Source organism: Cydia amplana, chromosome Z (genome assembly GCF_948474715.1).
Source record: "Cydia amplana chromosome Z, ilCydAmpl1.1, whole genome shotgun sequence".
Lineage (NCBI taxonomy): Eukaryota > Metazoa > Arthropoda > Insecta > Lepidoptera > Tortricidae > Cydia > Cydia amplana.
Window position 1 is genome coordinate 31,144,972 of NC_086096.1, and position 27,096 is coordinate 31,172,067.

The window sequence follows — 27,096 nt, forward strand, 5'->3', positions numbered from 1 at the left end:
GTGTTATCTCTGGGAAAACGCGCATTTTTGAGTTTTTAGGTAGGTATATGTTTTCCAAGCAAAGCTCGGTCTCCCAGATATTTAAACTTTATACGGTATACGCTGTCAGCTGTCAAATTTACAAAAAAAAACATTGCAAATTTGATTCATTTTGTTTCATGTAACCTTAGGTACAGGTATTATAATATGTAATAATTCCAGAAATAGTTTTATGTTTATATAATATTTTAATGTTATAATATGATCAATGAATAAGGTAAGGTGGGGCAAGACTAACAGTACAAGGATTCCATACAAGTGATAGTCTTACCCCGGTGTCGTCTTACCCCACCTTACCTTACGTATTAAAATTGCCCGGGTTATTCGCGTCCACCCTGTATGTACTATAGTACTTATACTAAAAAACCGTTCACAAATTGTTGTGCATTCTTTAAGATTTCCTTAAATGCAAAATAGAAAGATATACGTCATATTATTATTACATATAATATATATTCAATGCCAATATACATAAATGTAATAATAATATGACGTAAACATTGCCAATTAACTTAAAGTGCCCCCAATAAAAGATTTGTTGACAATAAATGTAATACTTTCTAATTCCCGTGCCACTTAATCAGCTGTTTTAGGTAAATTTGCTATGGGAATTAGGGCACGGAAATTAGAATTCGTAATAAAAAAATTCGCCAAAAATTTAAATCGTGTTTGACCAAACTGTTATGTTATCGCTTACATAAAGATACATAAAGGGCTCCTAAATATGACAATTGTTATTGAAAAGCTATGTGGAAAATAAAATTTATAAGGGGCATCGAAATTAGAAAAAAATTGTCGCCCACCCGGATTCCGAAATACTTACGCGATTTGCTCAAACACGCCACGGCTTGACGTACATCCGTTTGCTTTGAAAGACAGCCGAATACTGCCAGTACAGGTGAGGCGGGACACGAGGCGGTTCAAATACAGACGTCGGCTGTCAGAGCCCTGTGAGTTTTGCCGACGAAATTGTACTCGCGCGCTCGGACAAAATTTAAACATCGATCACGAGTTATTTACCACAATGAAGTTAATAGTGTATGTGCTCAGTGATAGTAAATATCATCTAGTTTAAGTATTTGACACAAAATTAGTGATACTAATGTAGAATTTTTCGTAGGATTTTTCATTATGCTCAAAAGTAGATTCCGGACAGGGCACGGGAGCAGTAATTTGAGCCTTTAGGTATTTTTAAGTGTACTCTAAAAACCAATTAATCAGTGAATTCATATGGAACTCGGTGTGAAAGTGTGACTTCTTTATGTAAAAAAAAAATGGTAAGTATTATCTGATGCTAACCCACGATTTTCATCACGGACAGAAAAAAAATCGTGTTCAGAAATTGACCCAGACAGTCAATGTACCTTAGCCCAATATCTTTGGTGTTTTTGAGAGAGCCTGTGCTCGACAGCGGGTCGTAGGTAGGTACGTTAAGCTAACGATAACGTTTTTATTATCCCACAGGCCACCATCGACATCCACTCCCAGCCACTAGAGCTCGACTTCAACTGCATAGCTTCCACTCCGACCATGGATTTTGCCAAGAAAGGCTCGCCCAAGTCTAGCATGGTCGAGCCTATATACGGCAACAAGGCTTCCTGCGAGCTGAGCGAGAACGAAGCGCTACTGGGGCTGAATGGGGCCGCTGATATATTCACCAATGGGCTGAACAGCGACCGACTCAGCGGGGATTACGATATTAACACGGTACTGCCGCCGCCGAAGAGCCGCGAGCTAGCCATCGGGGAGAGTTATTCCGATATAGGTAAGCATAACGCTTTTACGATAATAATTGGACGTTCCAACCCACAATAAAATGTCATTGAAATAAATGACTATTGCTTTTATAATTTAATGACAGATGCTTGTGGGTTGGAACTTTTGTGCATAACTGCGTCCAGTTATATGCTAATAAATGGATAGCAAGCTAACCATGTTTAGCGAAAGTGAAATACAAAGCGTAAAAGTTCAGAATATTTCAACGTAGCAGTGCCATGCCAGTAACTGGCGTCACATGAATTAGCTGTTATGAGATAAAATGAGTTATTAAAAAAAAGTCAACTTGATGATATGTTACATTTTCTTGTGTTTGGTGTCTGTGCTATTATATATTGAGGTACTTTTATATTTATATAAGCGTTCTATTTGCGAAATAGGAAGTGTTATTACTTTTCAGGTGTAGCGGACAGTCAGGGCGACACGACAGACGGAAAGAAAATAGCAATAGCAGTATATTTAGGACAGCCAGAGACATTCCAAAGATATTTCGAAGAAGTACAAGACACGCTCACCGAATCCGAATGCAGGTTTTATGCGAAACAGTCGGCCAGCGGGTACAACAACCACTTCGAGAAGCAGCCGAGCTTCGACTCGCCGCGACTCTCGCAGAACCACAGCCCCGAGGCGGAACCGCAAGACTACCCGCTCTCTATAAACAAATCCAACACCAACAGTCTTAAAAGCAATAAATCTGCCCACAGCACCTCCTACAAAAACGTATACAACAGCGACTCGACAATAAACTGCAACGAGTACACGATAGCGTACACGTACATATCCGGCAAGACGACCTGGCAGAACTTAGATTACATAGTTAGGAAGACTTTCAAAGATTATCTCTCAAGGATAGATCCTGGGACGAATCTCGGGCTGAACACCGACTCGATAACGTCGTACCACCTGGGAGAGGCCACTAGGGGGCCCGAGATCGGGTTCCCGGAGCTGCTGCCGTGCGGGTACATCATCGGGACGGTGAACACGCTGTACATTTGCCTGCAAGGCGTCGGAAGCTTAGCGTTTGACAGCCTTATACCAAAAAATATTATGATTAGGTGAGTTCCAAGTTGTTTCAAGTTTGAAATTTGATTTTATCCGAAGAAAGCCCGAAACATGGCATGCGTGTAGTTTAGTTTTTACAGATATGTACAAAAAAATCGTCAAGTAGTTTTTTCTCATTTTGGACACGGCAACATAAAGTCAACAACGGTTGCACTCCGGGAGTGCCGATAGAAGTGAAAACTCACCTCACTATGTTACCGACGCCCGGTTAACACGATACCCACGTTTAGCGGAGGTATTCTATTTATTTATTATATGTTATTATCATTCTCAAATAAGATCACACTTTTTTCATTGACATGTTTATTTACATACTGCCATGACAGCGTCAAATTATTTGAACATAGGTAGTCTTGAAAAGGAGTCCGCAACATAAATGTCATCTAAATTATGAGTGGCCATCTAAACCTTACGCCCCTTACGGTCACGTGATCGCCTTACGCTGTCTCGAGTTTATAATTTTTTCCCCACTTCAAAAAGTGCCCAGCGCCGCTAAAGAAGTTTTCACTTCAAAACCTCTTGTTTCGTGAATGCTTTCTGTAGAAACGTAGTTTTTCCATACTTCATCAATCATCATAATTATTCAGGTACGTGTCGCTGTTATCGGAGCACAAGCGAGTGATCCTCTGCGGGCCGAGCGGCACGGGCAAGTCGTACTTGGCCGCCAAGCTAGCCGAGTTCTACGTGCAACGGAACGGCACCGAGCGCCGCGGGAACCCCGCTGAAGCCGTTGCCACCTTTAAGTACGTGTATCGCACTTTACAGACATTCATTAAACTATGTGAGACTAGCGACCCGCCCCGGATTCGCATGGGTTAACAAATTATACATAACCTTCCTCTTGAATCACTCTATCTATTAAAACCGCATCTAAATCAGTTGCGTAGTTTTAAAGATCTAAGCATACATAGGAACAGACAGCGGGAAGCGACTTTGTTTTATACTATACTAGCGACCCGCCCCGGCTTCGCACGGGTTAACAAGTTATACATAAACCTTCCTCTTGAATCACTATCTATTTAAAAAACCGTATCAAAATCCGTTGCGTAGTTTTAAAGATCTAAGCATACATACAGACAGACAGACAGTGATAAGTGACTTTGTTTTATACTATGTAGTGATTCAAGACGCTGATTTTGGAACGTGAGTGATGAGTGAAACTCTGCGGTTCGACTGTTATAAATCGAGCCTGGTTTGCTAATCGAGCTAATAACTGAGGTTTAGGTACCTACAGTCTACATGCGTTAATCACGCGTTTCATTCGCACTATGTTCTTCAACAGTTTTAACATTTCATAGAGATACGACGAACTAATGTAAATATTAACATTTTTAGGGTTCTGTAGCCAAATGGCAAAAAACGGAACCCTTATAGATTCGTCATGTCTGTCTGTCTGTCTGTCTGTCCGTCTGTCCGTCTGTCCGTCCGTATGTCACAGTCACTTTTCTCCGAAACTATAAGAACTATACTGTTGAAACTTGGTAAGTAGATGTATTCTGTGAACCGCATTAAGATTTTCACACAAAAATAGAAAAAAAAAACAATAAATTTTTGGGGTTCCCCATACTTAGAACTGAAACTCAAATTTTTTTTTTCATCAAACCCATACGTGTGGGGTATCTATGGATAGGTCTTCAAAAATGATATTGAGGTTTCTAATATCATTTTTTTCTAAACTGAATAGTTTGCACGAGAGACACTTCCAAAGTGGTAAAATGTGTGTCGTCTCCCCCCCCCCCCCCCTGTAACTTCTAAAATAACAGAATGATAAAACAAAAAAATATATATGATGTACATTAATTACCATGTAAAGGAGGATGGACAGATTTGTATGGACACTGGCCTATGAACCAATAAGAATAAGCGACATACCATTGGAAAGGTTTTTTATATACTCCATTTTTTTGTATGACAAGACTTGTCAAATCACTGTTTAAAAAAAAAACAAATATGACACAAAAAAACATAAGAAAACGAATAAAAAACTAAAATATCGTGACACCAAATCATCCACAATAACAAAACCTTAATGATCTGCGACACAGGAACTTAGTATCAAAAAAAACTATACAGTCACGTTTAAACTCACACTACTTTTTGCGGTGATAACTTTTTTCACACAAAGATTTGGGACTATCTGCCATAGTAGAAGTATTAGAACTTAGAATAAGCTATCCAGTGACATATAGCTTGTCCTTATTGGTCATTAGGCCAATTTGCCCACCCTCCTTTCCACCGAAAATTGGTTTGAACGAGATCTAGTAAGTAGTTTTTTTTTTAATACGTCATAAATCGCCTAAACCCTTCATGGGCGAGTCCGACTCGCACTTGGCCGCTTTTTTATTTAATTTAATTATCAGTGTGGACCGCAAATCGTGTATCGAGCTGCGCGCGTACCTGGCGAACATCGCGGAGCAGTGCGGCGCGGCGGCGGCCGGCGAGGAGGCGGCGCTGCCGTCGGTGGTGGTGCTCGACAACCTGCAGCACGCCTCCGGGCTCGGCGACGCGTTCGCGGGCCTGCTGCCGCCTGACAACAGGAACATGCCTGTTATCATTGGTAACTATTATTAAGAGCCAACAGGAGCTGAGATTTAAATATTTTAGGTAAATATACCCGTTTCGCTAACGGAAGCGGCTCCTAAAACTAGTGCGATAAGGCGAAAAATCCTCCGTAAAAATCTCAAATATCAAGGTTTCGTACTCGACTGTTTCCTCCTCCAAAACTTAACCAATCGTAACCAAATTTGGAAATCTAAATGATTATCAAATTATCTGTGTTGGACCGTTTTGCTTTTTTGGCTAATTGATATAAGTTTTGAATACCACGCCTCTCATTGCGGCATAGTCAATTAGGCCATTTTGGCCATTTTTGAAGGGCTCTAGCGCCTTAAAAAACAAAAATATCAAAAAAATCAAAACGGTCCGACACAGATATTGACAATATTAATCTGTCTTAAAAAATCATTGCTCTAGCTTCAAAACCCACGGAGGAAACAGTCGAGTACGTTTGTATGGAGAAATGACCACTCCTGTTGGCTCTTAACCTTTTCCACGCCGTGTCAAACACAAAAGCTGTCACTCAGACGCCACATCATTGAAGTGTCAAAAGTGAAGTTGAAGTTTATGTATATGCACGTAGGTCGATGTTGCTCTGTAGTCTGTGACCGATTAATCGGTCTTTGGCGATGAAGCTACGGTGCGAATATATCGGTCATTGGCGTCCAAATGGTTAAGCCAACCTCTCTTGTGATGAGAAGCCTGTGCCCGAAAGTGAGACAGACATCGTATTCCTAACGTTGTTTCTATTTTTTCCGCGGCTCCCTAAGGGTGGTATTCCATCTGTCCAATGTGTATTTGCATCTCACATTTTGCTTAGTAAGAGAGTAAGACGCAATGAATATTGTACGAAGAAATTGGATAGGTGGAATAAAGGGACATCTAGTCCCAAGAATCCTATGTTTTTACGAAACCGACTGTCATCTGATTTTCCAGACCTTTTTTTACGGCCCATATGCTTACCGGCCCTTTGTAAACTTCTCTACTCTAATATTCAATCCAACATATAATTTGAACTTTTTGGTAAAAAGTTGGCTTAAACTACTTTAATTATTGTTCCACTCAGAGTAATTGGAGGGCAATCCTGAGGCAGTCTAATTTGATAGTAGGGCGTTTTCTAAAATAAGTACCTATCGAAAACCTGATTCTCACAGATCCTAGTGTTTTTGGGTTCTTTCAACTCAGAATCACTAGCATATTCAATTCTGATGATAAAATAAAATGTCCCAAAAATTTGTATGAAAATTGTACGTTCCACTACGTCACGCACATACAAGTGAAAATTTTTTTCATACTAAAACGTGACGTAATGGAATGGACATTGGGACATCTTTTTTTAATGGCGGGATGGAAAATGCTGTCGATTCTGAGTAGAATGAGCCCAAGAACGTCCAAATTTGAAAGAATCAGGTTTTTAATATTTATTTTAGAAAACGCCCAGTAATGTTTTGACATATATTTGTAACACGTCAAATTATTATCGCAGGAACGATGTCTCAAGCGACGTGCAACACGACGAATCTTCAGCTGCACCACAATTTCCGATGGCTGCTCACCGCCAACCACATGGAACCTGTGAAAGGATTTTTAGCCAGGTAAAGGCATTTACAATTTTTTGTTGAACCTGGATTCATTCACCGTTTGAACCGCCAAGCGTAACTAATACTTCGTCGTTTAAATTCTTAGTGAAATAAGTACACACAAAATACTACTGTGCATATTTATATAGCTAATATTGAACGTACATTTTCATGCCCGATTAATCGTTATAAAATTAGGCTAATAATGTTAATTGACAATCCCTCATGAGTGCGCACTTACGCACGGATATTTCTGGCACCATCGGGATCAGGACTCAAATATCGACTCATTGCTGACTTCGGCGAGATTCAGATGTATTCATGACGACATGACGTTACCTGTTGTCTTTACATATCACTTGAGTCTCAATGCGTAGTTTTAACACACAAAAACATAAACTAAACGTGTATTATTAATAAACACGAATGTACGAGTATTTATATTTATTACAGATCTTCTTATCATGTGAAGGGATCATAAATAGATAATATTTTGCTAATATCTTGCCACTTCTAACCCCCGGGGGGTAGCTCTTAGGGTCTCCCCAGATATATCGACGCGCATTCGGCAAAAGCCGATAGGAAGAAGCCTTATGTCCGCGCAATAAGAGCGAAAAAGCCGTCGACGCGTCGGCAGGCGCCGGCCGATGCGAGCCGACCCGAACGAGTGGTAAAAGGTGGGAAAAAAAATCCCAGTAGTTACCACTGGTAATAACTTGGTGGTAACTAGTGGGAATAACCCGGTATTCTGTAGTGCACGTAGTTGGACACAGGGAACACTGCATCATATATCGCGTTGTTTGTTGGTCGCTACATTCGCATAGTGCATCACTTTGTTACAGATACCTCCGCCGCAAGCTATTCTCGCTAGAGCTCCGCCTGGGGCGGCGCGAGCCCGCGCTGGCCGCGGTGCTGGAGTGGCTGCCGGGCGTGTGGTCGACGCTCAACGCGTTCCTCGAGGCGCACTCCTCCAGTGACGTCACCGTCGGCCCGAGGCTCTTCCTCGCCTGCCCTATGGATCTGGATGCTAGTCAGGTAAACTTGCCTAAACATGCTGCAAAGTAAAGTATGTAAATGTATATATATGACACTATGACTCGGATGGAAGGCTACTTGCTGGCTTCGGATTCAACTAAACGGACTCCCAAGGTCGTCCGAACCGAATCCTCAGCCAGCAAGCAAGCTACTTCTGGACCTCGACAATAATGTATTACAAACTGAAGAAAATATGTACTGCTCTTATTAGCATCATAGTGGACGACCGCTTCTCCGTACAAACGTAGTCGAGCGTTTTCCAAAAAAAGTGTACATTTCATTCATGTCTTCAAAATATTGACTTCTTGGGCTCATTTTACTCAGAATCATTTGTACATTCACGCCTCATACATGAAAAAATGTGTCCCAAAATTTTGTATGAAAAAAAAATTTTCCAGTGCGTCACGTTCATACAAATAAAAAAAAATTTCATACAAGAATGTGACGATCAGGAAAGGAAATTTTTGGACACATTTTTTTATGTATGAGGCGTGAATGTACAAATGATTCTGAGTAAAATGAGCCCAAGAAGTCAATATTTTGAAGACATGAATGAAATGTACACTTTTTTTGGAAAACGCTCAGTCCTCATTTTCCTATCTCAGAGTTTAGTGGTGTCGGGTTATTCCCAGTAGTTACCCCCAACTGGTAACTACTGGGAATTTTTATACCAGTGGTAAAAAAGGTGGGAAAAAAATCCCAACAATTACCACTGGTAACAACTTGGTGGTAACTAGTGGGAATAACCCGTGGTGTCACCCAGAGTGTCAGCAATTTGAACCCCATTACCACGCCCACATGTAACCTCTGTCGTTTACAGGCGTGGTTTGCGGACGTATGGAACTACAGCATAGTGCCGTACGCGTCGGAGGCGGTGCGCGAGGGCGTGGCGCTGTACGGCCGGCGGCGGCACGCGGCCGTCGACCCGCTGCAGCACGTCAAGTCCAGCTACCCGTGGCGGGAGCCGAACCACTCGCACGTGAGTACTGACACTGTTTAGTGTAAGGCCTGAGTGGACGATCGAAGCAGAGCGTTCGGCGTTGCGTGCAGCGTGGCGTCGACCTCACAAGTGATTTGAGCAGCGTGCACAAAGGCCGCTTCTATACGCTTGCATTTGTTTAACATGCACGCCGCACGCCCCGCCCCACTGCACGCCCAACTCGAGCGTCCACTCAGGCCTTACACTTAAGCTTTGGATTCCTCCGAAAACGGTGCCGTCATATGACGGCCGCTATATAGCGGAGAATGACGTCACTAGAACGTTGTCTATGTAAACAAGATGGCGCGGTTTCCTAGACGGCGTTGATTGTCAACGTAACGTAAAGTCTGTTTTTTTATTCCGTAGACTGAAATGACAGTTAATAGTATGAACATGAAATGTCATTTTATACTATTAACTGTCATTTCAGTCTACCGAATATAAAAATAGACTTTAAAAAAGCGGTGCCGCCATTTGGATGACGGCCGTCATGACGGTGTCGATAGTTTCGTGAACGTTTTATTAGATAGCGGTGACGCCATTTTAAATAAATGACACGAGATTTGAATAAATGTTTCCGTACTACGATTATTTTCCTCTTCTGATGATATTTCATCCTCCAAGTAAATTATAGATGGTCAAGCAAATCTTGTCAGTAGAAAAAGGCGCGAAATTCAAATTTTCTATTGGACGATATCCCTGCGCGCCTACATTTTTCAAATTTGCCGCTTTGACCTTGGTGGCTGACGGTGTGTTATGACGCCGTGGTACTTTCCACATGTCGTCACCGTAAAGACGGCCGTCTTTTGCGGCCGCTATATAACGGCACCGCTTTCGGAGGAATCCAAAGCTTTAGACTTATCGTGGTCCCACACTGGCTGTTATATAAGATCGTGTGACAAGGACAACATGATAATGTTTTATTATGTTGTCTCTGTCACACAATGAATCAAAAATATGTAAACAGGCACGTTTACGTCTTAAAAATAGTGGCTTTATTCAGATATTTGTGAACACTCTTGCCGCTCTGATATATTTGATGGCAACTACACCAACCGCCTTAAGTCTGAATGAGTTCAGGGTATACAGAGGCTGGAAGGAATTATCTACTGTCTGTTACCATAGTTCGTTCTCTAAAATTATTGTTTAACAGTATTTTATAGGATAGTGCATTATGTTAACCAGTTCATTGAATACTGTCAAGCCAGAATGAATAGTCTTCATCTTAGGCCCTTCGTCAGTTGAGTCTGGGTCAATCATTGGTTAGCTTGTAACAAATTGACATTGCCCCCTATTTAACCAAAAAAGAACACAATTCGCTAAAATAGGTATTATTTTCAGACTCTACGTGCGATAACCGTCGAGGAAATCGGGATAGAAGAAAACAATCAAGATCCAAACACCAACAACAACCAGGATCCTTTGGTAAGGACATTCTTACTACATATCTATTTATTAAACGCGGGAACTTTACACGGTAACAATATTGCTTTGACAAGATGGTGCGTACCTATAGGCATTACCTATTTACTACCACTATCACCGAAAGTCATCGTTATTGCTCGCTAGCGGTAAGGCGTGCCTTCCGTCGTAAGTTCGACTCCCGGCCCTGAAATATGAAATTTAATTTACAACTGGTAAATATACAATTACCAGACTTTAAAATGACTCGTTTTTTGTAGTTGAATATGCTGATGCGGCTACAAGAAGCAGCCAACTACAGCGGCAACCAAAGCCAAGACTCTGACAACGCGAGCATGGACTCGAATCTCACACACGACAGCTCGGTGGGAAACGAGCTTTGAACACAATTTTGTTACTAGTATTGTGCCGCTAAGTGTAAGGCCTGAGTGGACGCTCGAGTTGGGCGTGCAGCGGGGCGGGGCGTGCGGCGTGCATGTTAAACAAATGCAAGCGTATAGGAGCGGCCTTAGTGCACGCTGCTCAAATCACTTGTGAGCCCGACGCCACGCTGCACGCCCCGCCGACGCTCCGCTTCGAGCGTCCACTCAGGCCTTACACTAAGTTATACCATAGTGAGCTAGTGTCGGAGGTAGTAACTTCGTCAAAAAGGAAGACATCTTGACGTCAATAGCGTCACTATTCAATACTAATGAAAATAAACTCAGTAAAAATGAATTTCTTTATCTGCATTACAATATTTTTATGCGTGCAATACTTATGTCACTCGTTTCGTTCCTAACTGTATGATGCATAAGTACTGGACAGGACCCATTAGATATGGCATGGCTCGAAAAAGGTTAAGGTGGAGCCCGACAAGTCATACTTACAAGGAAGTCTTATTTTTCAAGCAAGCTGCTATCATAAATATTTGTTCTGTTTATATCTGCTTGTTTGGTTTTTAACTATAAGTACATTTATTCAAAGCCAAATAGTTGCCATATGTAAATTATTTATATTTATTTACATTTAATGTTATTTGACTTATTTGATTGTAAGTACATATACTACTAGTGTATAATTTAAACATTCAAAATAAAAACATCGAAATCGATGGATTCAATACATTCAAAGGTTTTTATTCTGCTGTATTTGTAAAAGTTTGAGCAAATATTGAAAGCACGAGTATTGTACCTTTCCACGAAATTGTTGGGTGATTTCTTTTTTTTTATTCGACTGCTTTAGGTTAGAAGGGAATTTCCTCTAGTGAAGCAAGTACGTTTGAAGTTCTATGTAAACAATGTGCCTGGAACGATTTTTCTGTTTTTAAAAGTATTTCTGAAACTTCTTGTTTATAATTAAAATTGATCATTGTCTTTTTTACTCTTGTTAAATTTTTGCAAGTTAGGATACGAATCGCATTTGTATTACAATGATATTAGATGTAATTGAATGTATGAAAGTGTAATTTTTATACCATTTTCATATAAAACTCATGTACCTAATAAAATATCTAGTTGTAAATAAAATATGTTTAATATAATTTTTTGTATGCTACTACACTAACTGCTAGAACGCCATAACAGTATAGCGTTAATTTTGTATAGAAAAGTGTAACGACTATGTTATAATATAATTATGTGTTCGGTATGGATTGACTTGTGTGCATAACTGAAACGTGATATCTACAATCTATGCTTTACGGAAATTGTGAAATAAACATTGATTATATTCTTGACTTTTAAATTATAAATGTTTCCCTTCCCCTTCCCCAAATGCCAAATGTGTTGGCAGTAAATACTTCTGATTCACAGTGAAATGATATAATTCAAGTACAGTCGCCATCAGTTATATCGAAGCGGCCGAGGTGCTCAAAAATATCTGAACACGCACTGTAATGCCTTGACAATAGGGTATCAGTCGATCAGGTCTATCCGGTGGCGAATGCACTAGTCCCAAAACGCACTATTAGTCAATACACTCTAATTTCGAAAGCCCCTCTTCTCATAAGAAACTAGGCCCAAAATACCATATTTCCAAAAAGGCTCATTCTCGATTTACACGAGAACCATTGAGAACTAGTCCCAAAATACACCTTTCCCAAAATACCCCAAATTGTGTTCACCTGTGCGTGGCGTAATACTTTATTCTCATAATGCGTAGGTCTCAAAACACTCTAGTTCCAAAATACCCTATTTTTTTGGAATGTCTCTTTGTGACTGCTTTCAGCCGTAATCATTACCCGTTTGATGCCTAAAATATTTTTTTCAAAAATAGGATTTACGTATTTAATTATTATTTTGAGCTATACAGGGTGTAATCGTTAAGTGTTGCTCGGCGATAGTTCCGTAAATATAGCAGATATCAGAAAATTTCAAATTGATATCGAAAGTGCATATAGTGAAAGTGAAGGGCAATATACACACGAGTGTTTTAATGCCTGTGTTGATAAAGCAGTGTATGGAACTATCATAATTAGGTGGGCGAGAAACTACCCTCATTTATGGCATTAAATAATTAAATAATGCCATAAATGAGGGTAGTTTCTCGCCCACCTAATTATGATAGTTCCATACACTGTGTTGTATATGCATGCATAGGTATTAAGTACGTACGGTGGCTGCGCCCACCGCGTTATAATCCCGGTAACGGGTTAAATAAACCAGTTCGCTAACAGCTACGTTGTGTGTCACTTGTGCGCCTTCCCGTCCCAATATTTATCAGTGGCGACGATTCGATAATTACCTCACGTGTTAATCGCCGTGTACCTATCATGGCAACTTCAAACTCGGTCGGCTTATTTTCAAGTTTTAACCATCAACAACAAGAGTGGCTTACGTATAAAAATAGGCTTGAACAGTGGTTCATCGCGAACAACATCGACGAGGCAAGCGACAAAGCGGGTGTAAGAAGGCGCGCCATCTTGCTAAGTGCACTTAACGAAAGCACCTATCAATTAGCAAGTAACCTTGCACTGCCCGGTGTTCTTGAAAACAAGAGTTACAGTGAAGTGGTAAAGTTATTGGATGCACATTTTACTCCAAAGCGCTGTGTTTTTGCGGAACGGTATCACTTCCATTCTGCAATGCAGAAGGTAGGCGAAACTTCGGCGCAGTGGGCCGCGCGACTGCGCGGGCTTGCCGCGCATTGCCAGTTTAAGAACATCGAGGAGGCGCTTTTAGACAGATTTATCATGGGCATGCAGTCTGGTAAAGAGCGCGAAAAATTGTTTTCGAAGGAGCTTAGCGAACTCACCCTAGCGAAAGCAATAGAAATAGCTGAAAGCGTGCGGTGCGCTCGCGCCGCAGCCAGCGCGACCTTGGCTTCCACCGCGACGGCGGTGGTGCCCGGCGCTGAGAGCGTGTTGAAGATCGGCGAGACTACAGGGGGTCGCGGGAATAAGTGTTCTGTGTGCGGTCTAAGTAGTCAGAAAACGGAGAACTGTCGTTACGTAAATTACAAGTGCAAAAAGTGTAAAAAGAAGGGTCACTTACGTAAGATGTGTAACCTTAAGTACGTTGAGTCAGAGGAGGTGAGCGAGGATGATGATGGTAAGTTTTTTAATATCCGTTCGGTTAAGGGTGAACCCATGATAGAAACAGTTATTATTAACGGGCTATCGGTAGAATGTGAGATAGATACGGGCTCCGCCATAACCGCCATATCACAAAAAACTTACGAATCTCTGTTTAAAGAAGTGCCGTTATTGCCTAGTAACAAGAGGTTTACCGGTTATAATGGTTTTCCGATCATAAGTACGGGTTTCGCAAAATTACCGGTCACGTATCTAGGCAAGACCATTATTCTCGATGTGCACGTCATTCCCCAAGGGGGTCCCGTGATCCTAGGGAGAAATTTCACGTCCAAATTCGAATTGGAGCTCGCGCCTATCCTCTATTGCTCGAAAACGGAATCCGAATCTGACGATGTAAGCTATTTGATGGCTCGGTATCCAGAATTATTTTCGGATAAACTAGGTCGGTTCAAAAAATATAGAATAAAATTAACGCTTAAGGCCGACGCCAAACCAGTTTTTTACAAACCCCGGCCCGTGGCATTTGCTCTGAAAGATAAGGTCGATAGTGAAATCAAACGTTTAGTACGGCTAGGTATTCTCGAACAGATCGAATATTCCAACTACGCGTCGCCCATTGTGCCAGTGCTTAAACGCGACGGGTCAGTTAGGATCTGTGCCGATTACTCTCAAACAATAAATAAACAATTATTGATTGAGAAATATCCGCTGACAACTATCGAAGAACTTTTCTCGAAATTACACGGAGGGGTTGAGTTTACAAAGCTGGATATGTCCATGGCATATAATCAGTTTGAGATTGACGACCCCGATAATATTACTTGTATTAACACAAATCGGGGGTTGTTCAAATATCGGCGTTTAATTTTTGGGTTGTCAAGTGCCCCAGCGGTCTTCCAACGTGCTCTAAATAATATTCTTGCCGATTTAGAGGGAGTATTGTGCTTCCTGGATGACGTGCTCATCACGGGCCGGAATAGGGAGGAGCATGTCGCGCGCCTGCACCAGGTACTACAGCGTTTTAGAGACGCGGGGCTGACGCTTCAGAAGGAAAAGTGTTCTTTTTTCCAGAATGAAATAACGTACCTAGGCCACGTTATTAACAAAGATGGTATAAGCAAATCTAAATCTAAAGTCAAAGCAATAGTCGAGGCACCGGTTCCTAAAAACATAAATCAACTACAGTCATTCCTGGGGTTGATCAATTACTATAGGAACTTTGTGCCTAGGGCTTCTGCCATCTTAAGTCCACTGTACGATCTTTTAAAAAAAGATACAAGGTGGGAGTGGAAAACAGAGCACGAAAAAGCATTCACAGAGATAAAGACCAGGTTAGCATCAGACCAAGTCCTTGCGCATTATAATCCAGATGCTAAACTGATTTTGACTTGTGATGCGTCACCCCAAGGCCTCGGTGCAATTTTATCCCAAATTCAGCCAGACGGGTCCGAACGTCCCATTTCTTTTGCTTCCCGTACTCTAAATGCCGCAGAAAAGAAATATGCGCAAATACAAAAAGAAGCTACAAGTTTAATTTTCGGCGTAAAAAAATATCATCAATATTTATATGCACGTGCGGAACCATTCATTCTGCGCACCGATCACCAACCGCTGTTATCTATCTTCGGTCCGCACCGAGGAATACCGGAGATAACAGCGAACAGACTGCAACGGTATGCAATATTTTTATCGGCATATAATTATGTAATAGAATATGTACGTAGTGCGAATAACTGCGCCGATTTCTTATCTCGGGCATCATTACCGGACGAGCCGGTAACACGCGCGGGGGGTGCGGGAGCGGAGGACACCGCTGCATATGTACATTTTGTTTTAGAGGGCAGTTGTTTACCAATTACTATAGATCGGTTGCAGCAAGAGACGCATAATGATGCGACTCTAAAAAAGGTAATTAATTTCGTTCAAAATGGTTGGCCTCGCAAAACTAATGATAACGACATTAAGCCTTACCATCCATGTAGATTTCAGCTATCGGTTGAAAAGGGGGTTTTAATGAGAGGCCATAAGGTCGTTATTCCATTGGCGTTACAAAGTCAGGTTCTTTCAGAGCTACACGACTCACATTTAGGTATTGTGAAGAGTAAAGCTGAGGCGCGTTCGCGGGTTTGGTTCCCGGGCATTGATGCCGCCATTGAGAACCTGATCGGGGCCTGTGAGATTTGCACTCGGTTGCGACCGACACCTCCGCGCGTCCCGCTCGCACCATGGAAAATTCCAACACATGTGTTCCAAAGAATACATTTGGATTTTCTCGGGCCTATAAACGAACACTGGTACTTAGTCATTGTCGACGCCTATAGTAAATGGGTGGAATGCTATGATATGAAAACAAATTCGTCGTCGATTAACGTGGTTGATAAATTGTACGAGTTCATGTCTAGGTACGGTATTCCGTGTACGATAGTCAGCGATAATGGCACTTCTTTTGTCAGTCAGTACTTCGCAGACTTTTGCGCTTTAAATGGCATACAACATTTAACGTCACCGGTGTATCACCCGTCTAGTAATGGCATGGCGGAGTCGTATGTTAAAGTAATAAAAAAGGGCCTTAAGGCTGCGCTCTTGTCAAACTCCAAAAGTAAAAATATAAATAATCAATTACTGAAATATTTATTCCATTATCGAAATTCAAAACACACTACTACCGGGGAATCACCAGCACAGCTGGTATTCGGTAGACAATTAAGATCGCGATTAGATTTACTGCGTGTTACGTCACAAGGGTCATCAACCTCGCTCACCGCACTCGACTCTTTTGTTAAAAATAAACAGTGCTCGCAGATTAAACATTACCGTGGAGTAAACAGATGTCCTTTCATAACGGACGAGTTAGTTTTATATAAAAACTTTACAAATAAAAATCATTTCACTTGGACCCTGGGAACTATAATAAAAAACTTAGGTCGTGTGCTTTATCTTATAAAGGACAACAAAACAAACAAAACAGTGAAAAGACATATTAACCAAGTTGTTAAATATAAGGGCCAAGTCACACCGACAGCCGTGAGTCATCCTGAGCCAAACAAAACACTGGAAGCCTCCAGCGAGTCATCATCTCCTGACGCACCTCCCGTTTTTGATGTCGGCGGGCCACAGCCCACCGTACCAGCTACTACTGGGGTGCCTAACATATTACCTGGTGGACCGGAAGCAATGACTAGGCAATCCCCGTCACACGAGCCCGTAGGCCTGAATAACGAAGATGAACTGACGATGGGGGAGGAGGAAGATGCGAGGCCTCTTGACTCAGCGTCTGTGGCCGCGCCGCCAAGCCCGGCTTCTGTGCCTGCGCCGGCAACTGCCGCCGGCCGCGCGCCGCCGCCGCCGCCGCCCGGCGCCGCAGCGCACGGCGCGCCTCCCGAGTCCGCGGACCCACCGGCCGCGTCCTCACGGCTCAAGCGGGATCGCCCGCGTTTTGATTATAAACAGTACTTCTAAGCGTCAGACTGTGCTAGTTTTAAGTTAGTGTAAGATACTATGGGAAAGGGATTGTTATATATGCATGCATAGGTATTAAGTACGTACGGTGGCTGCGCCCACCGCGTTATAATCCCGGTAACGGGTTAAATAAACCAGTTCGCTAACAGCTACGTTGTGTGTCACTTGTGCGCCTTCCCGTCCCAATATTTATCACACTGCTTTATCAACACAGGCATTAAAACACTCGTGTGTATATTGCCCTTCACTTTCACTATATGCACTTTCGATATCAATTTGAAATTTTCTGATATCTGCTATATTTACGGAACTATCGCCGAGCAACACTTAACGATTACACCCTGTATAGCTCAAAATAATAATTAAATAAATCCTATTTTTGAAAAAAAAATTTTAGGCATCAAACGGGTAATGATTACGGCTGAAAGCAGTCACAAAGAGACATTCCAAAAAAATAGGGTATTTTGGAACTAGAGTGTTTTGAGACCTACGCATTATGAGAATAAAGTATTACGCCACGCACAGGTGAACACAATTTGGGGTATTTTGGGAAAGGTGTATTTTGGGACTAGTTCTCAATGGTTCTCGTGTAAATCGAGAATGAGCCTTTTTGGAAATATGGTATTTTGGGCCTAGTTTCTTATGAGAAGAGGGGCTTTCGAAATTAGAGTGTATTGACTAATAGTGCGTTTTGGGACTAGTGCATTCGCCACCGGATAGGTCGATCAGGTTTGTTTTGAGGATTAAATGTCTGTATGGGACCCATCGTCTTAAAGCAATACAAAAGTCACAAATGATGGTCAAAGCACAGAATAACTAATAGTACTACCGTACAGAAAATTCACCCCTTCACAAAAGTCAGGTTTAGGTATAAAATTACACCTATATCGCCGCCTGCAAGCAAAATTGAAACTTATAACCGCGCACGAACCGTGAATCTCCTTTGCGCGCCGCAGTTTTATGACCGAGCTGTGAGTGTCGGCACGGGGTTATCACTTGACAAGTTTTTATACCTATACCCACTGATTTATTGTTTTTAAGATAAATATGTAGGAATTACAAACGTTGATTATGTAAACATACATGTTTTATCCGAAAATAGCATGTCTGATTCTCGCGGAGTAAGTTTCGAAGCCATTGTGTATTTTCAATTTTGCGCGAGCGCCACGTGACACGACTATCGTGCACGCCGAGCGGCAGCCCACTGCTATACGCCTGTCTGATGGGCGCGCCGGCCAAAATGTACCTAAACTGCGGAGTGACACCCCCCTGGTCAAAGTCTGCACCCGCACTTTACTGACGAAACGCTTCTAACAAAATGGCAATACTTAAATCATCGTGACGTCACCATTTACGTTAGAACTTGTTTCGATGTATGGAAAACAAGGATATTGCGATTTTGTCGGTGAAATATTGTGATTATGTATATTGTATTAGCTGTACAATATTTTTTTAAATAAAGTGTAAGGAATCGAATGGTACCATTTTTTTTCCTATTTGAAGTTAATTTTTTTTATTTTAAACTTTAAGGTCTTGTATTTTTTTTTATTGCCATTTTTTTTAAGCTTGCAATGTATTGTGTTAAATTGCTCATTTTCTATCTATTTCAACTAGATTTAGTTATAAAATTCAACATGTGTCAACAACCCTATAGAGGCGTGTTCAGACATTTGTGAGCATCCTGGCCGCTCCGAGATATCTGTGGCCTGTTTTATAAAGCTACAAGTTACAAGCAGAAGTCGCGTTCTAAAATATAGGGTTAGAGACTTCCGCTTGTAAATTGTAACTTTATAAAATAGGCCACTGATGGCGACGACTGTACCTACTGAAAAAACATGGCCGCTTTAGGTGCTCTTGTTCAGATATCTACCTACCTGACTGTACCTATAGTCAGCAGCAATAGTTGCTAACCGGGGGAGGTGTTGAAAATGATCTTGACGCCACCGCTTAGCAACTGTTGCTGCTGACTGTACTAATAAAGTTATTTGGTAGACTTCACACTTAGACTAGTAGACTTGTCACAGGGACAATCAATATGAAAGTCGCTAGAGACCTCAAACTATGGTACAAAATGGGTCGGAAGTTAAATCCTTTTTAGTTTGCAGACCTGGACTGAGGATAGATTGGAATAAGTGCCTTCATATGAATAATTCCCATCTATCCCCGCTCATGTATGGCGGCGGTCATGGGCAATATTTTAAAAACCGGCCAAGTGCGAGTCGGACTCGCGCACGGAGGGTTCCGTACCATCAACAAAAAATAGAGCAAAACAAGCAAAAAAACGGTCACCCATCCAAGTACTGACCCCGCCCGACGTTGCTTAAATTCGGTCAAAAATCACGTTTGTTGTATTAGAGCCCCACTTAAATCTTTATTTTATTCTGTTTTTAGTATTTGTTGTTATAGCGGCAACAGAAATACATCATCTGTGAAAATTTCAACTGTCTAGCTATCACGGTTCGTGAGATACAGTCTGGTGACAGACGGACGGACGGACGGACAGGGAAATAGGGTCCCGTTTTTACCCTTTGGGTACGGAACCCTAAAAAAGATTTTGTTATTGGCATATAAGGGAAGAAAATTATTACATCTGCGGGCACAGCATGGATCCATTTTTACCGCCTGTCACTTTCGCACTTACATACTTGTTAGAACGTGACAGGCATTTTGAAGCGATAAAAATGCGACCGTGCTATTGCAGCTGCTCTCTGTGAGACGTGACAAAATGTAAATAACAAACAAAATACGCGACTTATAGTTTTTATTCATGATAATAAAGTAAATAAGCTATGGTTGCAGATATTTTCCCCGGATATTACTATGACCTGACAATGGAGCAATTTGGACGGAACCGGTTTTATATTAAGACTAGAATTTAAACATAGACAGCTATGTTCAAAGGAATCTTGGTAAATATAAATAAGGCACAACCTTTATTATTTCAAGTAATACCTGGAACTGTCGAATAGGTAATCAATTTATAACCAACTGGTGTGTGGTTAGAAAGTAGTAATTTTCGTACATACCATAAAACAGGATTACAATACCTATTACCTACATATATTATTACCTAACAATTATGTACAGTAAACACTTCAGTACTAAGAGTTTAGATTGTGTTGAATTAAAGTCATGTGTAACATTCATACATTAAACACAGATTTGGCCAAGTGGCCCCTGCGCCCCTTATACTATATATAATATACTTTTACAGTACATATGGGGCTACTTTTCCGAACTAGTGCGTAAAATAGCACTTTTCGTGCGTATGTCGAAACTTTAAAGTGCCATATGTACTGTAAAACGTTGTTCGATACACGTGCGAATAGGTAATTCGCAATTCGAGTCGATTTAAAACACTCCCTTCGGTCGTGTATTAATTTATCGCCACTCGTTTCGAATTTCCTCGTTTTCGCACTTGTATCGAAAATAACTATTGTTTCATGCTATGATGCCTGTCAAATAGTAAAATTTAATAAAGAAAATACAGGGACTTAACGAGTATGTTATACTGAGGTCAACACATTCACTGCCAGCTACCTGCTAGGCGGGATCTCGGTTTGTAAGCGCTTTTTGCTACATACAGGTTTTCTCATGTTCCATGTTTCCATGCTTGCATGACACTGAATGTGTTAATTTCTTAATTATTTGACATGGACATAATACTTCGTGTAATGACCAATGTAACAAATACTCAAAATAATGTGCCATTTTCATACAAAGGGTAGTCTATACTGATTGTTGGTGGTTGTTTTTTTTTATAGTTATGTGTGCTACTGCCTCAATAACTATAACTATTAGGACCAATTGTAGATTTATCAAATAATTGCCATGGTTTGGGTGTTCCAAAAATATTGTATCTCAAGGGTTTGCAAGTGATTGTAAAGGGTTCAGCATTAAACAAAGTCAGTTTGATAAAAATGGTTGAGATCTTGACAATCACCTCAGAAAAAATAAATATTGATAAAGTCGATGTCAAAGATTAATTCACATTTTTTGCCTTATTACAAAGGAGTAAGGTGCAAAAGAGCAGAGTTGATTTGAGAATTTGACATCAACTGTACATAGTCTCAAATTTAAAAAATCTTGCAATCTATTTAGAGCACCAAGTAGTAATGTAGCTAGCAAACCAGTGGCTCCTTAAGTTATATTAGTTTAACGTGTTACATATGATTTATTATTTACCTACTTGAAAATATATGAGTAAATAGGTTTCAAAAGCAAATGACATGTCAATTGAGATAATCAATACCACAAACACCCTCAACAAACAACAAGGATTGAAACATTACATTATACACATCTCAAAAATATTTTGGTTTAGTCTAAAATTAACATTTTTGTTACATTGTGCACTGTCGCTTTATGCCACAGCAACCATGTTAATAACAAATAGATACTAGTGATGTACCAACTATGGCTTTGGCCGACTAGCCGACTAATCGGCTAGTCGGCCCAGTTCATAATCCTTACTTCCCGATAAAGATTACATTTGTATGGCAACTGTAGTAGCTTTTGTTCAAGTTCGGATGCATTAGAAAAACATTGTTTTTGCTTCTTGCGTCATCGCGCTTTCAATATCAACTAAAATATGTTCTGTGCTACTGCGACGATACACCCACATAATTACCTATACATGAATTTAATATGGACACAAACTCATTTTGTACTCTAAATACGTATTTGAGTAAAATGGGCATGTAACAATTTGATTAATGTTGGCTTTTTATTTTATTTATGTCCTGTTTTCTGTAATTAATAATAGGCCGACTAATCGGCCTTTTTTGCCGACTAGTCGCCGACTAATCGCCGACTAATCGCCGACTACAAATGTGGCCGGATAGTCGGCTTTCCCGACTAGTCGGCGACTAGTCGGTACATCCCTAATAGATACCTAATTTGATCTAAATGCAAGCCAGCAAGTTCTTAGACTAGATTTAGATTAATCACTATGAACATCTAGGCTTAAGTTTGAAAGTGATGGGATAGGGGATTCTGAAAAATCACCAGAGTCCTCACTTGGAATAAAATTCTGATCACTTCCTGCATTTTTAGATTTATTACTTGCTTTTGATGCAGTAACTTCAGTCTCGTTATCTTTATTTTGATTGTGTTCAAATAAGTAACTCCGGTCACTATACTCGATTAGGTCAGCTACATCAGATATGGACACAGAACTCTGAGAACTTTGTGAATTCTGATGTGGGCTTAGGAGTGGCGAGTTTTGTTCCTTTAGAGATGGGTTGCCCGCCCGCTGATCTGGGAGCTGAAGCTGACTTTCAGGTATGCTCTTGTTTCTAGACACTTGAGACAGTGAAAAATCTAAACTGTATTCTGTCACTTCATTGTCTGATTTAGTGGGATCATCTGTAGTCAGCAAGTTGCTTTTTTGAATTTTCTTTCCATTTTCATGCTTTAAAGATAGAGATGAAATACTATTCATAGTTTCTGATGATGCAGACTCAGAGTTGGCTTTAATATTTTCAGGTTGAGAACTTGCGTGAGTAGGGTTCTGGGGGCTTACAGGACTATTTATAACATTGTCAACTGCTATAACCGGTATAGTTATATTTGCCTTATCTGGTGGTTTAAATGATTTAATATCTGCATATGATGTGGACTCACTACTGTTATTAATATTTGGCTTAATTTCACGGTTTTGCACACTTGTATGGGGAGTGTCATTGTGTTGACTCGTTCCAATATTATCTTTCTGCTTGTTGTATGTCAAAGAGTACTGGTCAAGGTTTAATCTATCAACATTGCTTCTGGCTTGAGACAGTATGTGCTGGTTGGGAATATACTCCGAGCTCATTTTCTCCCTCGCGGAGTCACTGGATGTGTCTGTATCTGAATTGTCAAGAGGTAATTTCAAGTGAAGTTTATTCTTTTCATCTGATGAGTTGTCGGAAGTTGAATTACTTGTTGACATACTAGAGTCCTCATGAACTATGTAAGTGCAGTTTTGGTCACCTTTGCGTTGTTTCGCGGCAAGCGAGTCGTGTTGGCCCCCATTGCCGGCGTCCCCCTGCTCGTAGTACTTCCTCTGGTGAGGTCTAAGGATATTTCTCACGAACGTGACGAGAACGGGCTCCTTGGAATCATCATTACCGTTTAAGAACTGAAGTCGATCAACCAAAATATTTCGGCCTTCATACATGTATTCCGTGCCCTGGCGCGACTCCGACATGTACACAAACAGCGTGTTTTTAAGGTTACAAAACTCTAAAAACTCGTGAACAATCGACAACGCCAGCACACCTTCTGGTATTTTTAATATGTTATCCAAATTCACATTTTGTTTCATGTTTTCAGAATCATCCTCAAACGCCAAAAAAATATTCGCACGAAGTAAGGCACGTATTTTAGCAAGCGATCCATTCTTTTCCAAAGCTTCTAATACTAAATCCCGGAGTTCTGTATCTTCAGCTTGAGCCATTGCAACACTTTTCGTTAACTTTTAGGAACACTTAAGTTAATTAAATAAATAAAATAAATATTGAGCGGAAGTTAACACTATTATTATTGTTTGTCAAGAATTTCGATCATGACCATTCAATGTGATCCAGGGCTGCCAGTACATAATTTTTGATTATACGATCCAGTGCCGGCAATTATACGAAATCCGATTGCATTACACAAGAACACAATAAAAAAAAACTATTAATATTAAATCGATATTTTAAAAACTGGGGTCTTACCGCGAAACCCGAAATTCGCAAATTGCGGGGATCTTTCTCTTTTACTCCAATAAAGGCGTAATAAGAGTGACAAAGAGGAACGCCCGCAATTTGCGATCTTCGATTTTCGCAATTATAGCACTGACGTTGACGTTCGGTTCCATTAAATTGTAAAACAGTATTGACACATTGAGTTTTTTGAAGTATTGTCAGTAGTTTGACATCGGTGTTTTTTTTTCGTATCCAATTATACCACAATTATACCGATTGACTACCTATACATAATAGATACGAAAAAAATTCCATTATACGAATTTCGTATCCAATTCTACGATCTGGCAGCCCTGATATGATCATTTCATCTGCCTGTCTGCCACAGATAGGGATTGAAAATACCTATTCGAAAATTTCAGGTATTCGAATATTCGAGTTTTTGTGACGAGATATTCGAATAGTGTAGAATCAAATGAAAAATCGGTTTATTATCATTTTATTTCATGGCTCCTCTACACGATGGGCTAGCGCCGGCCACTCCAAGGGACGCATTTATGCGTTAGAGGGAGCAAGTGATATGGCTATCTCATTCTACCGCATGGCTGCGTCCCTTGGAGTGGCCGGCGCTGGCCCATCGTGTAGAGGAGCCATCAAACACTAATCTCATAGTTTCTCATCAAGTCCGGTCCACTCTCGTGCGCGAAGCCGCGACCGCGAGTGTGGATTCGATTTTCACAGACAGCGAAATCGACTCCACACTCGCGTTCGCGGCTTCGCGAAATTTAACCAATTTTAGATTTAGGCCTCATGGGCACGAGCCCTTTTACAAATACAACGCGCGTTAAAAAAGCGTAAGCCTAAGCCCCCATTCCCACGGGCGCTTTTACAACGCGCGTTAAAAAAGCGTTTGAATGACACAAATGGATACATGTGTATTTATTCACACAAAAGCGGTTGGCGCTTTTTATCAAGCGTTGTTGGATTTTCGACTTTAATTAAGCCTTGGTCGTTAAATCGAATTTAGAGTGCGGACGAATCAAGCGCTTTTTTAACGTGCGTTGAAAAAGCTCTCGTGCGAATGGTGGCTAAGGCTAAGCTAAAGGCCTGAGACACCATAATCCACTTTTTTGCATGATTTGGAAATCTTTCCTTAAGCCCCCTCCACACTAGTACGCGAATCGCGGCGCGAAGCCGCGAACGCGAGTTTTGAGTCGATTTTCGCAGACAGTGAATGTGACGTACCTAATTATACTTCGTTTTTTAGCATTAGAAATTTGGTAAACAATCTTGATGTGTTTTTTAATTGAAAAACACATTTTAAAAATAAGTTACGGTAAATATGTAACAATTATGAATCTAAATACGATCTTTTATAGTCTTCTGCTTTCATAAGTAATAGTTATTGATTTTTAAAAAGTGTTTTTCAATTAAAAGACATGTCAAAATCGCTTACCTTCTTTCAAGTTCTTTCTAATGCTAATAAAAAAAAACGAACTATAGTGAGGGCTACCAGGGCTATAAACGCGAAAATCGAAGTTCGCAAATTGCGGGCATTTTTCTCTGTCACTCTAATTACGCCTTCATTGGAGTAAAAGAAAAAGATCCACGCAATTTGCGAAAAACGGTTTTCGCGGTAGCCCCTAGAATAATGCCCCGCCTTTGACGAACTTCGATTGTCGCGGTTAATAGCCCGTTTAAGCTCTCGCGCGAGCTACGAGACGAGCCGCGAGCCGCGCCACGAGACGCGAGTGTGAGCGGTGGGCTCGCGGCTCGTCTCGTGGCTCGCAAGCTCGTCGAGCTAATATAATTTAAACACTAATGGCACGGCATAAGGTTTATAACCGAATGACAAGCCGAACGCGAGTGTAAGCGGTGGACTCGCGTCTCGTGGCGCGGCTCGCGGCTCGTCTCGTGGCTCACGCGAGAGTCTAAACAGCTATAAGCCTAATTCGGATTCGGACTACGTATACCTAAAAAGCGGTTTAGACTCTCGCGCGAGCCACGAGACGAGCCGCGAGCCGCGCCACGAGACGCGAGTGTAAGCGGTGGGCTCGCGGCTCGTCTCGTGGCTCGCAAGCTCGTCGAGCTAATATAATTTAAACACTAATGGCACGGCATAAGGTTTATAACCGAATGACAAGCCGAACGCGAGTGTAAGCGGTGGACTCGCGTCTCGTGGCGCGGCTCGCGGTTCGTCTCGTGGCTCGCGCGAGAGTCTAAATCGACTATAATAGCCGATTTAGACTCTCGGCTCACGGCTCGGCTCACGGCGCGTCTCGTGGCTCGCCTCGAGCGCGTAAGCCCGTCGAGCTTATGATTACACTCTCGCCTCTTGGCTCGGCTTGTGGCTTGTCCCGTGGCTCGTAAGCTCGTCGAGCTAAATATATTTTAAACACTAACAGCACAGCATAAGGTTTATAACCGAATGACAAGCCGAACGCGAGTGTAAGCGGTGGACTCGCGTCTCGTGGCGCGGCTCGCGGCTAATCTCGTGGCTCGCGCGAGAGTCTAAATCGCTTTTTATGTATCTTTCACTAGGAGTAGCAGAGAAAACGCTATTATTGTTTGTCCTTATCACAGTCTCATTTTTTTTTATTCCCCCACCATACCTTATGGTGGGATACAAACAAATGCGTATATAAAGCGTATATACCATGTATATACGTCAACTTGATGTGAAAATTGTGAACATAGAAAAGATTTTAAGGATAAAATATTGAAATCCGTGTTTCGTGTGTATGTATTTGAAGTTAAGAATTCAACAAACATGGTGAATTGCTCAATTTTGTGTTGTACAAGTGACTGCCAGCAAAAACAGGACAACGTAACTTTTCACAGGTTAATAGAGTCAGACCAAGAAAAGTCTGCAGCGGATTTGATAGCTCACGCAGTGCAAGTATTATTTTAAACGTCAAACTTCTACGAAATTATGACTTATAAACAACACTTGCACTGCGTGGGCTATCAAATCCGCTGCAGACTTTTTTTGGTCCGACTCTA

The 27,096-nt window shown here is 41.2% G+C and overlaps 3 protein-coding genes across 3 annotated transcripts in view; 2 read left to right on the plus strand and 1 right to left on the minus strand.

Annotated features, from left to right (window-relative positions):
• The window catches only part of LOC134661126 (protein sickie), a 231,065-nt gene extending 220,204 nt beyond the window's left edge, over positions 1-10,861 (plus strand). Inside the window, exons 25-33 of the mRNA XM_063517077.1 lie at positions 1,504-1,804; positions 2,216-2,870; positions 3,465-3,620; positions 5,238-5,434; positions 6,920-7,028; positions 7,856-8,048; positions 8,869-9,027; positions 10,369-10,452; positions 10,710-10,861. Coding sequence (XP_063373147.1) covers positions 1,504-1,804; positions 2,216-2,870; positions 3,465-3,620; positions 5,238-5,434; positions 6,920-7,028; positions 7,856-8,048; positions 8,869-9,027; positions 10,369-10,452; positions 10,710-10,832 — 1,977 coding nt within the window. The 3' untranslated portion in view covers positions 10,833-10,861. The remainder of the gene's footprint in view (positions 1-1,503; positions 1,805-2,215; positions 2,871-3,464; positions 3,621-5,237; positions 5,435-6,919; positions 7,029-7,855; positions 8,049-8,868; positions 9,028-10,368; positions 10,453-10,709) is intronic.
• Positions 10,862-13,152: 2,291 nt separating this feature from the next.
• LOC134661583 (uncharacterized) lies at positions 13,153-17,064 on the plus strand. Its single transcript, XM_063517712.1, has 2 exons — positions 13,153-13,979; positions 16,757-17,064. The coding sequence occupies exons 1-2, from the start codon at positions 13,202-13,204 to the stop codon at positions 16,768-16,770; spliced, it is 792 nt and encodes a 263-aa protein (XP_063373782.1). The 5' UTR covers positions 13,153-13,201; the 3' UTR covers positions 16,771-17,064.
• A 5,255-nt stretch (positions 17,065-22,319) lies between these two features.
• LOC134660741 (dentin sialophosphoprotein-like) lies at positions 22,320-23,965 on the minus strand. Its single transcript, XM_063516527.1, has one exon. It carries the CDS (start codon positions 23,859-23,861, stop codon positions 22,365-22,367), a length of 1,497 nt encoding a protein of 498 aa, XP_063372597.1. The 5' UTR covers positions 23,862-23,965; the 3' UTR covers positions 22,320-22,364.
• Between the last annotated feature and the right edge of the window lie 3,131 nt (positions 23,966-27,096).

Excerpts from the sequence above, each read along its gene's own strand:
- LOC134661583 (XM_063517712.1), top strand. The coding sequence starts at position 13,202 with ATGGCAACTTCAAACTCGGTCGGCTTATTTTCAAGTTTTAACCATCAA.
- LOC134660741 (XM_063516527.1), bottom strand. The coding sequence starts at position 23,861 with ATGGCTCAAGCTGAAGATACAGAACTCCGGGATTTAGTATTAGAAGCT.